Raw genomic sequence first — 15953 nt, 5'->3', positions numbered from 1 at the left:
ACAATATGTAAAATCCTTCTCCAGCAATGAGTGATAAGACCCGCGATTTACCAGCGTTGAAAAAAGTAACATGAATCACGTGGTCAAAACAGCCATTTCAGTTTCGACGTGGACGATAATTTACACTAGATTAAAGCATAAAAAAGCCATTGAATTGAAAACTTGTGGACAGTCAAAGTAAGCTAACTACAAAAAATTGTTTTACCCACCGTCCCTGACCAAATATAGAGAGCTTCCGGGCCGCTAAACCACGCCCATTAATGTCTCGCCTACCTGCTACTGGACTCTCTACATGCTTACATTTCTATGGCTTTAGCGAAAGTCAGTCAGTCAGTAAGTCAGAGACTGATAAAAGCATCCGAGAAAGACACGCACGGCGTTATAATAAAGAGCTGTACAGGAGAAATCATGGCATCTTTAAATCTCGGATTTAACGGGGCTCGGAAAAAAGCAGCAGCGCGTATCAGAGCCGTGGAGAGGAGGAATCTGATCACCGTGTGCAGGTAAAGTCTGATCACACATGAATTGTGTCTGACATACTGCAGCAGCGAGCGTGTGCGCTGATGTCATAGATTACAAGTTTGGTTTTGCACATTGCTGATGTTGGACCAGGAGAGATGATGACGATAATGTAGATGTACGTGCGCTGCACACAGTAACGCTGATCTGAGATCTGTCGTCAGTGAGCATCACGTCATAATTGACAGAGCCCTTCCAAAAAAGTATTGTGGTAATACCATAGTACTGTAATATCAAAAATTGCACTGACCACTGTATTCACTGTGTTGTTTTTTCCCCAGGTGGATCAGCGTTTGTATTATCCGTTTTACTATAAATATCATGCTTAAGATAGAATCACTCGAGTGAGACTATGGTCAATTTGTGGTTACTGTGGTTTTACCACAAATACTAGAATTGAGCTATGGCTACTGTAGTAAAACCACCTAATTTGTGAGATTTCTACATTTACATGTATTATTTTTTGCAGCAGATGCTTTCATCCAGATTGATCCATACAAATGAGGGAGATTTCTAGACTGTTATTTGCCATATTTTATAGCATCACCAATTTTGACTTCCTTTGATCAAACTACAAAGGGTTAGCATGATTACATACAAAAAAGAGCAAAATTACAATGTTTGTTTGTTTATGACAACAGGACCTCACTCACTGAATTGAAGATGTTCGTATAACAACAAAATATCATGCTGAATTGTTTATTGTTGCATACTACATACTATTTTATGAAGTACTGATACTGTTGAGCATGAAATAAGCAGTACACTGGTTTTCAAAATGTCTCAATTATCTCAATTATTTTTTCTATTATTTTTTTATTTCTGTAAAATGTTCACAACCTGTTGAAGGAAGTGATGTCAGTGGGTAGTTTCTGACTTTCCTTGATTGTGACTTTGAGAAATGTATATTTCAGAAACATGTACTCTGTGAGTAAGTCTAATAAGACAGCATCACACAGAGAATGTTTGAAGCAGGAAAAGCAACACAAATAAATGTCATGCCTATTAAGTGGGCACAGCAGGTATCAGCCAATGGAAAGGCTACGAGTGTGACGTGTATGTGTGTGAGACTCAGACTGTCATAGTCATTTTGCTGTTTGTGTGTGGGAGAACAGAGGGACAGATAAGCAGAAATCCATTTCCTCCCATTTATCCTGTGATATCTGATCCAGAGTTCATTCAGAGCCAGAATAAATCACCTCAGGTGGGTTTTTGGTGATAACATGTTGACGTTCAGAGTGGTTGAAAAGGGTGTCACAAACATATGTGTAACATTATATGCACGATATCGCGCAATACCAAAAATGTAGGCTTTGTATTAAAGAGCTGTAGCATTTTTTTATGGTATGACATGTTTAATTAATTTAATTTATTGGTTGAGCTGCCAAACATGACCTGTTGAGAAGTTCTTTTAGCTTAGCTTAATTCTTGTTTTTTTTTATTTTGTTAAAATACAGTTGTATTTTTCAGTGACAAGCCTAAACAGTATTCAGTTTTTATTAATTTACTCACAGATTTCTTAGAAGGTTCAATTAATTCTTGAATTTTGTAATTTGTTTTGCAAAAATATGTTATTTGAATTTGAGTTTCTTTTTAATTTTGTTCAAAATTAAAAATTGTGATAATATCATGTAATGAAGCAAATGAATTGTAAGTTTATCGTTACACCTTATTAAAAATATTATGTTAGCACTGTGTTTTGTTTCTGAAATTTTTTCAACTCCTCAGACAAACAAACCCTTATTTTTATAGCGAACAGTTTATTCTTTCTATATAATGTTTAGAAAAAAATGACATGATGTGTTATTAGGTGCAGCTGTGTTCACAGGTTGTGCATCAACCCTTTTGCTTATTTTTCTGTTTGATTTATAGTCTATAAAATAAAAAAATAGCAAGCGTATATTTCCAATTTAATATTCCCTATGTGACCTTTAATGAAAGTGATTTCGAGTCTGGTTATGTTATTATCTTTCTGCATACTGCACAGTGCATCCTACCTGCATTTCTTTTCATAAAGTGAGATTGTATGTTTTGTGCATCAGCAAACATTTTGAACAGTTGTGTCACATGACCTCATCATGTTACATGTTTAATTCATAGAGTATAAGTCATCCTTCATGATCTCATAAATAAAAAATATTTTTTTGATCTCAAAATTTATCATTTTTAGTCCAACTTTACTTTGTAGTGACAGTCTGGTCAAAGAAAGAGTCAAGAAGATGAAGGGAAAAAATCTCAGTTTCATCCTTGTTTTACCACATTTTCGCTGTGTTTTCAAAAGGAAATGTCAGATGTGAAATTATCTCTGAAATGAAAAAGTCACGACTCATAAAAAAGCTGGCAATAATAACTTGGACTGTCATTATACCAGAATTACATGTAATGAAACCGTAATAAACGCCTCCATAAAACACGTGGCGTCTCCCATTGAAGAACTCCTAAAAGCTCATTTAGTGTTTCTGACAGATGAACTGTCAGCGTGCTCACAGTTGTGTGTTGTGAGTTCGCAGGTTCTCGGTGAAGACCCTCATTGATCGCTCGTGTTTTGAAACGATAGATGACGCATCTGCTGAGTTCATCAACTTTGTGTCTATTCTGGAACATATTCTGAGCCACAGACTGAAAGGTGAGACAGAAACTGTTATATTGGTGCACTTTATTTGTTTCTGAATGCCTTTTTTTCTGTTATTTGTGTGTGTATGTGTGACATAACCCTTTAATTCGATCAAGTGTATGCAGGTCATTATAAAAACATATAAAGATAATGCCAGATCTTCTAAAGTTTGATAGTCGTGCGAGGAATATTCAGGTCACAACAGAACTATTGTAACAGGCAACACGCATTTTTCCTCACGTGTGAAATGAAGATATATAATATAATATAATATCCCCCACACACACGGTGTCTGTGAAATTGAATTATCCCAGAAGCCTGACGTCTCACACGCATCCACCACCATTATATAATGATGCTATGATGTATGCTGCTCGTAGACACACGCACACACACACACACATACACACACACACACTCCAGTAGAGTTAATGAGGTATAAAAAGAACAGTGAGTGTCTCATTTTGGGTTTGAGAAGATCAGACTCTGACACAATAACATTTTCTTTCTCTCTCTCTCAGTTCTAATCTGTTTATAGACTCTGGCTCTGTATATGAGTTATAGGTCTGGGGAATATAGATACTGTACATCCACAGTTTTTAAGCTTTTGGAAGAAGATACTCTCATTATTTCTCTGTTCATCATTTCAACCAAATCATATATTTGTCACACAGTTTTAAAATATTGAAACCAAATTCTTTCATCATTTACTCACATCTCAAACCTATGGTTTTCTTTCTTCTGCAGAATACAAAAGAAGATATTTTGGAGAACGTTGGTAGCCAAATCATGGTGGCACCCTTTGACTTTTCAGTGGTTTTTATACGATTTATGTCATTGGGTGCCACCGTTGTTTGGTTACCAACATTCTTCAAAATATATTTTGTGTACCACAGAAGAAAGAGTCTTAAACAGGTTTTCAACCACATAAGGATGAATAATTGATGACAGAATTTTTATTTTCGAGTTAACTATGCAATAATATACAGTAAAAAATGTAGTTAAAAATGTCAATGTCAGTATGTAATGTGTTTTTAATGGATAAACCAAGGAAATTGTGATATTTCATTCATTTTTATGTGCACCAATACAACAAAAAAGACTTCCAAGTCAATTAATTTGATTACATAAAATACATTTTTGTTGTATATTTTAGGAATTTATAGTCTGTTTAATATTTGACCTGTGTTTCTCTCTCCCTTATCATAAATGTGTGCTTTAAATGTTTTGCTTATAGTCAATATGTTTTATGTACAGCTGCTTTGTAACAATGAAAATTGTAAAAAGTGCAATATAAATTGACTTAAACCGATTAATAGAAATAAGTTATATACATCTCCTGATACTCATGCGGTGTGTGTATACCTGTATTCTCTCTTTAGGTCAGGTCAGTTGGTTTGGCTATGAGAGTCCACGCAGTTTCTGGGATTACGTACGTGTAGCGTGTAGTAAAGTACCACACAGCTGCATCCACAGCATTGAAAACATGGAGAACGTCCGCAGCTCCAGGGCAAAGGTCAGAACACACACACAAAAACGTTTTACTTCCCACAAGAAATGTTATATCGCTACAAATTTAAAGTTAACAGTGAAAGTTCATTGTTATATTATAAAGAATTTTGGATATGTGTAAAGACATTCATAAAGTCTTGTTTATGTATAACTGTTTGAATTCATTATTTTTTAAATCTTGTTTTAAATCTTAACTGGCGTACACCCTAGTTTAACCTTGTTTTGGTTTGTTATATGAGGAGACGGTCCTTCGCTGTTGTCCGGAATGCATCAGGATGCATTAGCCTCTACAAATATGATGTGGTCAAATGCGTTTCTGACCATCTCTAACGTGGTTTGAATAATCCGATCGCAAAAAGTTTTGGACTTGTGTTCCGTGCTGTCCAAGATGAATGTTAATGCCAGCCTCTGTCGTCTCTCTGCTGAATTACTTTCGTTTTAAAGGCTTTTGTGGTTGACAGGTAAGAGGATGCTCTCTCTCTGTGTTTCTCTCAGGGTCGTGCCTGGATCAGAGTAGCGTTAATGGAGAAACGTTTGTCTGAATACATTTCGGCAGCTCTGAAAGACTTTAAAACTACCAGGTTTGAGCATTGATGAGTCATGGAAATGATTTTTTTAAAGTTTACTTTTGTAAATATATTTATATGCTGAGTTCCATAAAATACAAATTGCTCTTTGTGAATGCGTTACTATAAAAATCTAAAAAGGAAATAACTGAATAAATGCAAAAGACAAAATCATAAAAAAAATTGGTAGAAGGTGTGCGAAATCTAAAATACAAAAGTGTTTTTAATTGGTGGTCTTCATCAGATTCATTTTGTGTTTGTTTATCAGGAGGTTCTATGAGGACGGGGCGGTAGTTCTGTGCGAGGAGGCGGGGCTTCTTGCGGATACTCTGATTGGCCTAAATGCCATTGACTTTAGGTACGTTCAATCATTTCCTGTCTGTAGGGTGGCTGTGACATTCAGCGGGACAGGATGTTGATCGGTCATTATATGGGTTGCGCTTCATAAACACCTGCTGACATAATCCTCCCACACACATTTATTTCATCACATCCCATAATCCTTTTACACTGTGACATTCTATACCGGTGAAGTGCATGTATCGAGTTTTGCTAAAATTCTCATCTTCAATTTGACAGTTTCTGTCTAAAGGGGGAGGTGCTTGATGAGAGCTGTCCAGTGGTCATTGACTACACACCGTACCTTAAATTCACACAGACGTGAGTGCCGCACACACACACCTGTCATACGTGTGAACGCGTCTGTTAACGCATCTCTTAATTCAGGCTGTGGGATGTGTTCATGTGTCAGATCTGACAGCATCAGCAGTGATGAAGAGGAGATGAGGACGCTCGGCAGCAGTGGAAGTGAAGCAGGAACTCCTGAAGCCTACATGGCGGCAAGTCTGATGGCCGATCAGAGCAGCTGGTACAGCAAGAGTAAAAGACTGGAGCAGAAATACAGAGTCGTGCTGGAACAGAAGGTGAGAGAATTGTTTCTGCAGTATGCATAACTTTTGAGTTATAGGTGAATTGTATTTTCGATTACTGCATCCCACAATGCAGTGCGCTGGACTTGACCATTCCATTGCTGTGAGCAATACCATTGTTGCATGGTTTATACAGTCGTACCGTCAGCCCTGATTCCAGTTGCATGTGTCGTGTGTTTAGGGTTATCTGGAGGAGCTGGTGCGTCTGAGAGAAGCTCAGCTGTCCGAGTCAGTGTCTCAGAATACATCTCTCCTGCAGCGCCTCACAGACACTGAAATCAGCCACAAACAGGAGAAAGAGCAGCTGGAGATCATCATCCTGGAGCTTCAGGATCAACTGTAAGACTCTTTAAAACTATTATACAATTGGAAACATTAGTGAATTCACTCTCTCTGTGAAAGTAATTGATTTATGGTAATGAAAAGTGCTGGTGCTGGTGAGAAATATTCTTCCAAGAGGTCTGTGAAGTGTATTGATTTATCTTTTTTATTTGTGTGCATGTATTAGCTCTTTAATATTTGTTTTACATTTATTTAAGAGATGCTTTTATACAAAGTGACTTACAAATGGGGAACATCCCAAGCATTTTGTCAAGAGCTTTACATATTTATAGTGTACGATTACAAGTTGTATACATGTAAGAGCTGGAATGAAACGAACTAAAGAAGTGAAAAGCAAAAATCACTTTTTTAATATTTTGTGGAGTAGATGCATTGTCTGAATCTCAATACTCATGTCCAAAGATATCGACTGGATTTTTCACTCTGTCAGACTGAAGTTCATGGTTCATCTGAGCACCGGAAAGCTGTCTGCTTGTAGAGATGTCACCCCCAAGACCAGAGCAGGGTTGCTATGGAGACAGATGCATAGAAGTTAATAGTTTATTGCAGCATGTGAATCAGGAGGGGATTTGATGGAGAAACTACTGGAAGAAAAAAAATACATTCTTGATGTATATGTGTTACAGGTCCAATGTGTTATATTAAGGAGGATCTATTGACAGAAATGCACTACCCAGCAAACACAGTACGTTCTGACGACGTCGTCAGTTCATCTTCATTTGGTCACCGTGACATTACTTTGTGACCATGTTCTGAGGATGTCTTGGCAACATTCCATTTCTTAGAATTTTTGCTAACGTTCCAGAAACGTCCTAGCCACGTACTTAAATAATGTTGTGAATTAATCCCATGGAGAACGTTGTAGCGACGTGGTGTACTGGTCTTCAGATAACCTGAGCACTGGTCATTTGATTAATGAATCTGATCATTTCTGTTTATGTTATTATATGGAAAATTTATGATCAGAGTAAAATCTGTTATTATGTCAAGACGAATGCTATAAATCCAACTTCTAACAGCTATTAAACAGGAGTTTAATTCGATACCACAATTAAAACTGCATTTATATGTATTTAGTGCGTGCGTCTGATATGTGCGTGCAGGTCTCCAACACGCGCCGGTCATGGCTAGAAGGGATACAGCTCCACTGGGCATGCGCACTTCAATACCGCATAATTTTTGTCACACTGACAACAGTTAATTAGTGATGCTTTGAAAAAGCATAACTATTGTTATTCGAACATACATACTTCTTATAATTATTCTTGTTCCGCCAAAAGTTTGGCACGCTACTTGTCCCGCAGCTTTTGACGTAGACCCACGAATGAATACATCACATCGACAGGCCTATTCGGGAATGGTGTGCTATGACTTTTATAAGTGATGGGGGGCGAAAAACCACCCGAAAAATCCCATTGACTTAACATTGCGCCCAACTTTGAGGGATCGTAGCTCCGAGCGAGGATATCGTAGAAACATGAAAATAAAACACGATTTGAAGAAGTTATCAGGCTCTATAAGAACATAAATCACAATGGGGTGTAAGTTGCACCCCTGGGGTGTGAGAGCCTCCCAAAATTTCCGTATACTTATAATGGCGCCCATAGACTCCCATTCAAAACCTAGATACCTATATATTCACGCGTTATTTTTTCGCTTTGGACCCATGAATGACTACATCAAATCGAGCGGCCCATTGAGGAATGGTGTGTGATGACTTTTGGAAGCGATCGGGTGGAGGGGGTGCGATAGGCGGGAGAATAAAAACCCGAAAAATCCCTTTGACTTAACATTGCGCCCAACTTTGACGGGTCGTAGCTCCGAGTGAGGATATTGTAGAAACATGAAAATAATACACGATTTGAAGAGGCTATCAGGCTCTGTAAGAACATCACTCACAATGGGGTGTAAGTTGTACCCCTGGGGTGTAAGAGCCTCCCAAAATTTCCCAATCACAGGAAGCATGCCCATATAAGGCGTAAAACGTCCCGTGTTGAATATCTTAGCAGTACAACCACTTAGAGACAAGGGGGTGGGCTCATTTTACTCAGGCTACCAATCAGTGTGAAATGATCATTTTGAAGTTATTAAGCCACGCCCATAGCAACCATTTACAGCAACCTAGCAACCGATCCCATAGACTCCCATTATAAAAAGTCCATGTGGATGTCATTGCAACACAGTGTCGTAGAGACAAGGGGGTGGGCTCATTTGACTCACACAACCAATCAGTGTCACAGGATCATCTTGAAGCTATTAAGCCACGCCCATAGCAACCATTTACAGCAACCTAGAAACCGATCCCATAGACTCCCATTATAAAAGGTTCAGGTGGATATCTTTGCAACACAGTGTCATAGAGACAAGGGGGTGGGCTCGTTTTACTCAGGCAACCAATCAGTGTCCCAGGATCATCATGAAGCTTCGAAGCCACGCCCATAGCAACAAAACATGTCAGCCTTGCAACCATTTAGCAATAAATATATCTCTGCATCGGAACATCGCAGAGAGACGGGGGTTGGTTCTTTACACTCATAGCTTAGAGCATCATCAATTGGCAGATGCTAAGCCACGCCCATAGCAACTAAACAGGTTAGCCTAGCAACTATTTAACAACACGTACATCTATGCATAGGAACATCGTAGAGACATGGGAGTTGGTTTGTTTCACTTGTGGCTTGAAGCATCATCAGTTGGCAGATGCCAAGCCACGCCCATAGCAACCACACACATTAGCCTAGCAACCATTAGCAAGACCTATATCTCTGTATCAGAACATCTTAGAGTCATGGGGGTTGGTTAGATTCATTAGTACTTAGTGTCATCACCCTAGTGCCGAGTTCCACGGTTTGCCACGAAAGCATCACTCACAGTTTCTTTAGAAAATGTACTAAATCTAGTTACTATTTTTGTTATTGTAAGGTTAGGGTTGGGCTAGGTGTAGGCGTTAGCTAATGTAATTTATTGTAATTTTATGGCGAGATTTTGCATTACTTCCGGACGTAGCTGTATCCCTTCTAGCCACAACGCTGTTATGCAAAGAGGCGCGCGCTCGCATCATTTTACGTTAACGGTCATTTCTTTTTACCTCACTGCCTGATATAGCGGTTTATTCATATTCTTTCTTTACTTTATATCTTTCATTTGTGAGAGTAAACACATATTTTAGTGATTTTCGATCGATTTGGCGGGTTTAAATGACCGGACCCTGATGTTTGTGAGTGGGACTAAAGAAGCATTTGATTGTTGTTTCTAAAAACGGAAAACCTGCTAAATTTATATGGTAAGAATATAATGTTAAGCTTAAAGATAATGTTTAATCATCTCTTTCAATAAATATCTGCTTTAAATCCTCTATGTTGTGTTGAAGTCTTTGATTATTTATGTCATTTACTTCAGTATCTAAATAAAATGTGTTGAGTTTTATTGATCGTTATACTGTGCTTTATACATATTTGAAAGGAGAATTATTCCAATTATGCATAAAATTGAATTATTATCTAATTCAATTTTATTAAATCTTTAATTAACGCACAGATTAAATCACAAATTAATTTAATCATACATGTGAGTGATTAATTAAATTAAATTAAATGGACAACTGCTCTACAGAGCATGTTTTGGGAATACGTTATCTCCTTCGGCAAAGAAACGAAAACGTGACGACATATTAGTCCTGTGTCAGCCTCTGTAGTGCCTCGAAAGGGGGGAGTGGAGTGAGCAGTTGGTTTCAATTCACAACCTCACCACAGGATGCCACTAAATCTCAAACACCTTTAAATAATAAATACTTTTAGTGTCTCAGCTTATTTCAGTTTATTCCTGAGTCAAAGGTTTGATCTCCAAGAAACACATATACTAATAGAAAAGTATAGATTGAATGCACCGTATGTTGCTTTAGATAAAGCGTCTGGCAAATGCATAAATGTAAATGTAAGGTGCTTTGAACAAAGCATCTGCTGAATGAACAAATGTAAAGGCATTCGTTCTGATAGCATCCTTGGTGATTTGATCCTTGGTCCTTGGACGTTTAGAGATTAAAGTTGTAATCTGAGAAGATATAAAGCAATCTCTTTCTATGTAAAGCTGTACGTGTATCCCTGTATCGGTTGCAACATCAGAGGCTGAATCAATACGGAGCGTGTTTGTTCTCAGACTGCTGTGAGTGATTTACAATGGGTGATTTCCAGCTGTGGGCAGTTTCGAAACCTTATTGCTGAGGTTGAAGACTGTTTGTTTGTTTGAGTATATTGGCAGGTTAAGTCATTGATAGATAGACAGACACTCGTCGTGTTTTTGAAATAAATTTACATTTATGCAGACGCTTTTATCCAAAGTATACCAGACATTTGATCAGTATGTGTGTTCCCTGGGAATCAAACCTATGACTTTATTTGCGCTGCCACCACAATGCCCTACGAGTCGGGCTACAGGAACACTATGCAGACTTATTCAAGAATATTGCTTTACAAAATCAGGATAGGAAGTGAACTTTAACAACTTTAAGTTAGAAACACCAAGCTATTCTTGTCTGCCTAAATATATCAGTTCAAAGACTTTATGTCCTCTGTTGTTCTTATCTTCGTCCCTCTGCTCTATCTCTTTGTGTCCTTTTATGTATCTGTTTACTCAGAACGGTGATGAAGAACCATGACCTGCGCTCCAGACAGGAGCTTACTTCCCACTTGACAAATCAGTGGCCCTCACCTGCTGCCTTGGATGCTAACGCTGTTGCCTTGGATACGCTCCTGTACAGGAAACGCACAGGACCATGGGATGAGTATGTGCTTCCTGTTTTTATCCAAAGTATGAACCTAGTATTGATACATGCAGCTTTACCTCAGAGTTTATACAGTATTGGATTTCAATCAAGGTCTGTTCCTGTTCAACATAAGCAAACGTCAGCTGTGCGCAGCTGTATTTTTCGCCCTTATCTCAGCTTCATTTTGGTTTTAGCTGATGTATGCAGCTCTGAAATCACATTATAGTTTTGGCACACTTTAAACAGCCATCACTGCCATTCATGAGGAACGTATAGAGGGCTATTTAAAGGGCTGACGTCATTTTAAACCAAATCTTGGGTGAATCTCACAAAAACATGCCCAGAAACTTTCATATTTTTTGATCGCATTCTCCCCCAAATTCTTAGTTTTGAGCTTTTGTTATTTCACTTATTATCAATGGTGACTTTCATTAGATTCTCATTACTGTAATACAGTACTATAGTAGTGCATCACACATTTGAAGGGGTAGTTCACCCAAAAATGAAAATTATGAACATGTTTATGACTTTTTCTTGTGTTAAATACAAAAGACGACATTTTGAATTCCTAAGTGGTTTTGCGTGCATACAATTGAAGTCAATGGGGGCCAATGTTTTGGGGTTTTTAACATTCTTCTAAATATCTTATTTTGTGTTCTGCAGAAGAAAGAAAGTCAAACAGGTTTGGAATGACATGAGTGTGAGTAAATGATGAAAGAATTTTCATTTTAGGTGAACTGTACAACAAATACTACTGGATGATATACTAAACTGTAGAATTTAAATTATTTGGTTTTTTTCACACCACAGAAAGGCAAACGGAAAAAATCATTCATTCACTTAATGTGTTATCATAATCGTAAGATTCTTAAAATAGGCCTTTTATGCTTTATTTTGGGTGAAATGTGACATGTTTTTGACAAGTTTAATCAAATTTGCCTGTGTGTGTCCCACAGTAAGAGCTTCCAAAGTTTGGAGCATCTTTCTGCAGATATGAGTCTATCTCAGGCGTCTCTGGATCCACCACAGCTGAACCCTCACAGTCTGGACAGCAAGGCAGGACTTTCACACTGGCACAGGGAAGGTTTGTGTTGTGTCTGTGTGTTATGAGTCAGCTCTGGTGACATCATCATTCTCTGACATCTAGAATTGACTTAATTAAAAATGATGTCATTTTCTTCATACCACCTGAGGGAAGATATCAGCAGCATTTTTCCCGCAGCGTTCACGTGAATCTCAGGAAAACATGAGACAACGTCTCTTTCACTTGCCCATACAAAACATTCACTTGTCCCGGACAAGCGTTAATGTCGAGCCCTGATAATGTGTACTGATGTTTTTTGTCTTGTTTTCAGATTCTGTACTGTAGTAAAATAACAAGTTTGTTGTAAATACTGCTATATACAAATATTGCATATTTTTGTGGTCAAATTTGATCCAGGCCTTATGCGTTTTTGTACATTATACAATTTATCATTAAGTGCCATTAATTTACAGGAAAACGAACCCATGACCTTGGTGTTGCTAACGCCATCCTCTGACCTGTCAGTTTTTCTTTTGCTCAGATGTTGTGTCTGCAGCTGTTTTTTCTCACTTTAAAAGAATCACTAATAACATTAGAAGATATCACATGTGAGATGTTGATGTCTACTCACTAATGTGCATCTATGTGCGGTTGTGTTTTCACAGGGAAAGAGGATACTCCATCTCTTAGGGGGTTGTGTGGATCAATGACCTCGATGGCCAGTTACAAATCTCTTGCCAGCCTAAAGTCAAGTGAGTATCTGGCCAGTCCCACAACAGACATGACCAGCCCAGGACTTACTCCGTCCTGAACACGGCAGAAAAGTATGGACATTATACGCATAGACAGACACATTCACACAAACACAATGTCCTACTTGACAAACAATGGTTTGGATTGTACATTGAGAGAAAATATAGGATAAACGATTAGAAAGAAAAACTACACTACCATGCTCAGTGTTTCTCAGAGAGACATTTCTGCTGGACAAGGCAACACCCCAGTTCTGGTTGTAGTCTAATTTAATTTGTTCAGTATGTCATTGAAGTTTGTGTTTATTATTGTTTATCAACTTCCTCACACACACTTACCATCTGTTTAATGAATCTCATGGAACGACAATCTTGACTCAGGACATCAGGAATTCGAGCCTTTTGTAAAACAACCCAGATTTCATTTTTGCATTTACCAGTTTATTTTGTTATTTTAATTTTGAGCTTGAGGTCATTTTGTTTGTAAAATCTCATCTGTGTGGAATTGCAAGTTAATACGAGTGGAACTTTGGCTTCCAGCTAAACTATTAGATACATTTAAAGTTTATTTACACCTACTTTATCAATTCAAATATTTATTCATCCTTAAGTTTAAAAATTCCAACACTGATTTATTTTGAGATAGATAAGTGTAGCTCACTGAGATCTTGACTTTACGGAAAGCTTAACGTACAGTCAAATCCGGGCACAGGGCATAGGAATGTTGCATCATCCTAAAGAGCTGTTCGTTGCAATATTGACCATTGAGTCTACATTACGCTGCTTGATACATGGCTACTGACCAGATAAATAAATAAATGAACAGGAAATATTGATTTGAGTTGAAGAGAGAGGAAGCAGAGTGATATGAGAAACGTAAATATGGCATAGCTATACACGGTTCAGCACAGCAGCATTGTGGTCAATTAAACGGTTTAGTGGTCATTATACGAAAATATTAAACCTCAGAATGCTGTTATTGACCAAGGGATTTGTGTAATAAATCCCTTGAAAGGCGTAATGAATTCACACAGTATAAGTACTTGGTATTTGTAATGAGAATATGGGAATCTCACAGCGCATTTAAACTGCAGTGTTAAAACTGTACAAGGTTTACATAAACAAATAGTGTGGGTATATCACCTTTCATGTTTCAAATAACTGTAAATGTCAAATAGACCGTTTTTAATGGTAATTTTAATGATGGTGGTTGTCAGGAATATTTGGCCCACTTTTTGCATGAGTTTTTAAAGTGGTTTTTAAAATGTAATGGGGTTTGGTGACATTGACTGTGAAGAAAAATTGGTTCAGGAACAAGTTAATGCACTTTCAGTACAGAAAACAAACAATCTTTTTTTTCAGCATAACATGCGTCATGCACAATAACACAAGAAATGTGCATTGCGTAAAAAGTTATTTTCATTTCACTTTCAATTAAAAATTCACCATAGACATAGTCAGAAACCTAAAGGTTTTGAATGCTCTTGATGTATGACATTGATATGTTCACCTTCTATGTTTGCCTTAATTCTCACACATACATCTGGTGTGCTGTATGTAGATGTTAACACATTTTAAATGAAGCATATAAGATTCACTCCGTATTCAGAATTCTTCAATCAGTGAACGTGCCCTCTTACATGGAGTGCTCATGCATATGTATGATCTAATTTACATATCCACACACCACTACATATTCATCAAACACAGGGTATTAGTTATGCATATTTTCTCACCATCATTCAGAGAGTGGCTAATGTGCATACAATAAAAATACAGTATATTAGACAGAACTGGAAATAAATAGTTGTTTTCTTAATTTAAAAAGTTAAAAAATATTTTTTTATCGAACTAGCTGGTTACTTGTAATACTTGCTGCAAAAGTACAAAAAAGTGTTAATAGTAATAATTATAAACAGACTGGTTTTAGAAAATCAGGTTATGAGGCATGCTAGGCCATGATTTATAATAATTTCACGTTCAGAAATGCATAATAGAATTTCAGATTCAAGACAAAAGCATATGAAGAGCTCTTGCCGAGCCGAGCATCTGTGTTTTTAGCCTTTAAGATTGTCTCGTCTGCCGATGTGATTTTCTTTTTGTACCACAGAAATACGCTTTACATGTAAACGCATGTTGTACACTGTTCAGAGCTAGATATGATATGTCGTCAGAAGCCTGTACATCTGACAGTGCAAGTTTTTCAAATACATTCATTCAGTACTGTCTGATTCAACACATACAACGAAACATATTTGATGTGTCTAGTGGACTGAAGGAATGCAGCTGCGTACATTAAGAAGTGCTTATGAAATACTGTAGGAATTACGGTCTTAATTTTCTTTTCTGGATAGGTTGCTGACACAGTCGTTGTTTTTAAATGGAAAAGTTATCATTTGTTTGAGTTAAACTGCTGAATTTTAATGCCTTGACTGACATTTTTGAATGTATTCTTTTTTTATGGCTTTTTACGTTTTGGGGGATTTAGCTATTGTTAAACTTGTTAAAATTTGTCAAACTTTCTGTTCTATTACAGTGTGACAGAAACAAATGCTGTAAGCACAATGAAGGCACACTGAGATGAATATCATATATTCAGTATCATTTGGTATTAATTTGTTCTGTCATTTAATTTATGTCCTTATCTACGCCCATGATTTTTCAATAAACTGAAATGTAAATTCGATCTTGGCTAAAGGCTGGTTTTGTCTCAAACATAGACTTTTGTCATCTGTAGTGTTTTGTGATACTCGATGTGGATTTTCTTTTCTTTTTTGTCGATATTAGACTCACAAAGAACAGTTTCTAACCCTTGAAATATTGTAAGCCGTGCATAGCTCAAATTAAAAGAAAGGCAATATTCTGTATATAAAAAATCAGATATGTTTTATATACAGTATGCATTTTAAATATCCCCCCTTACTTTGTAGGCA

General features: G+C 37.3%; 1 protein-coding gene across 1 annotated transcript; it reads left to right on the top strand.

The window, feature by feature from the left end:
• The first annotated feature begins 284 nt into the window (after positions 1–284).
• Positions 285–15887, top strand: rundc3b (RUN domain containing 3b). Its single transcript, XM_057340433.1, has 11 exons — positions 285–503; positions 3030–3145; positions 4516–4649; positions 5141–5226; positions 5480–5569; positions 5791–5871; positions 5963–6134; positions 6322–6479; positions 11116–11262; positions 12201–12328; positions 12934–15887. The coding sequence occupies exons 1-11, from the start codon at positions 307–309 to the stop codon at positions 13077–13079; spliced, it is 1455 nt and encodes a 484-aa protein (XP_057196416.1). The 5' UTR covers positions 285–306; the 3' UTR covers positions 13080–15887.
• The last annotated feature ends 66 nt before the right edge of the window (positions 15888–15953 follow it).

Source organism: Triplophysa rosa, linkage group LG8 (genome assembly GCF_024868665.1).
Source record: "Triplophysa rosa linkage group LG8, Trosa_1v2, whole genome shotgun sequence".
Classification (NCBI taxonomy): Eukaryota; Metazoa; Chordata; class Actinopteri; order Cypriniformes; family Nemacheilidae; genus Triplophysa; species Triplophysa rosa.
Note: the sequence above shows the minus strand (reverse complement) of the source record. Positions and strands in the feature narration are given on the sequence as shown.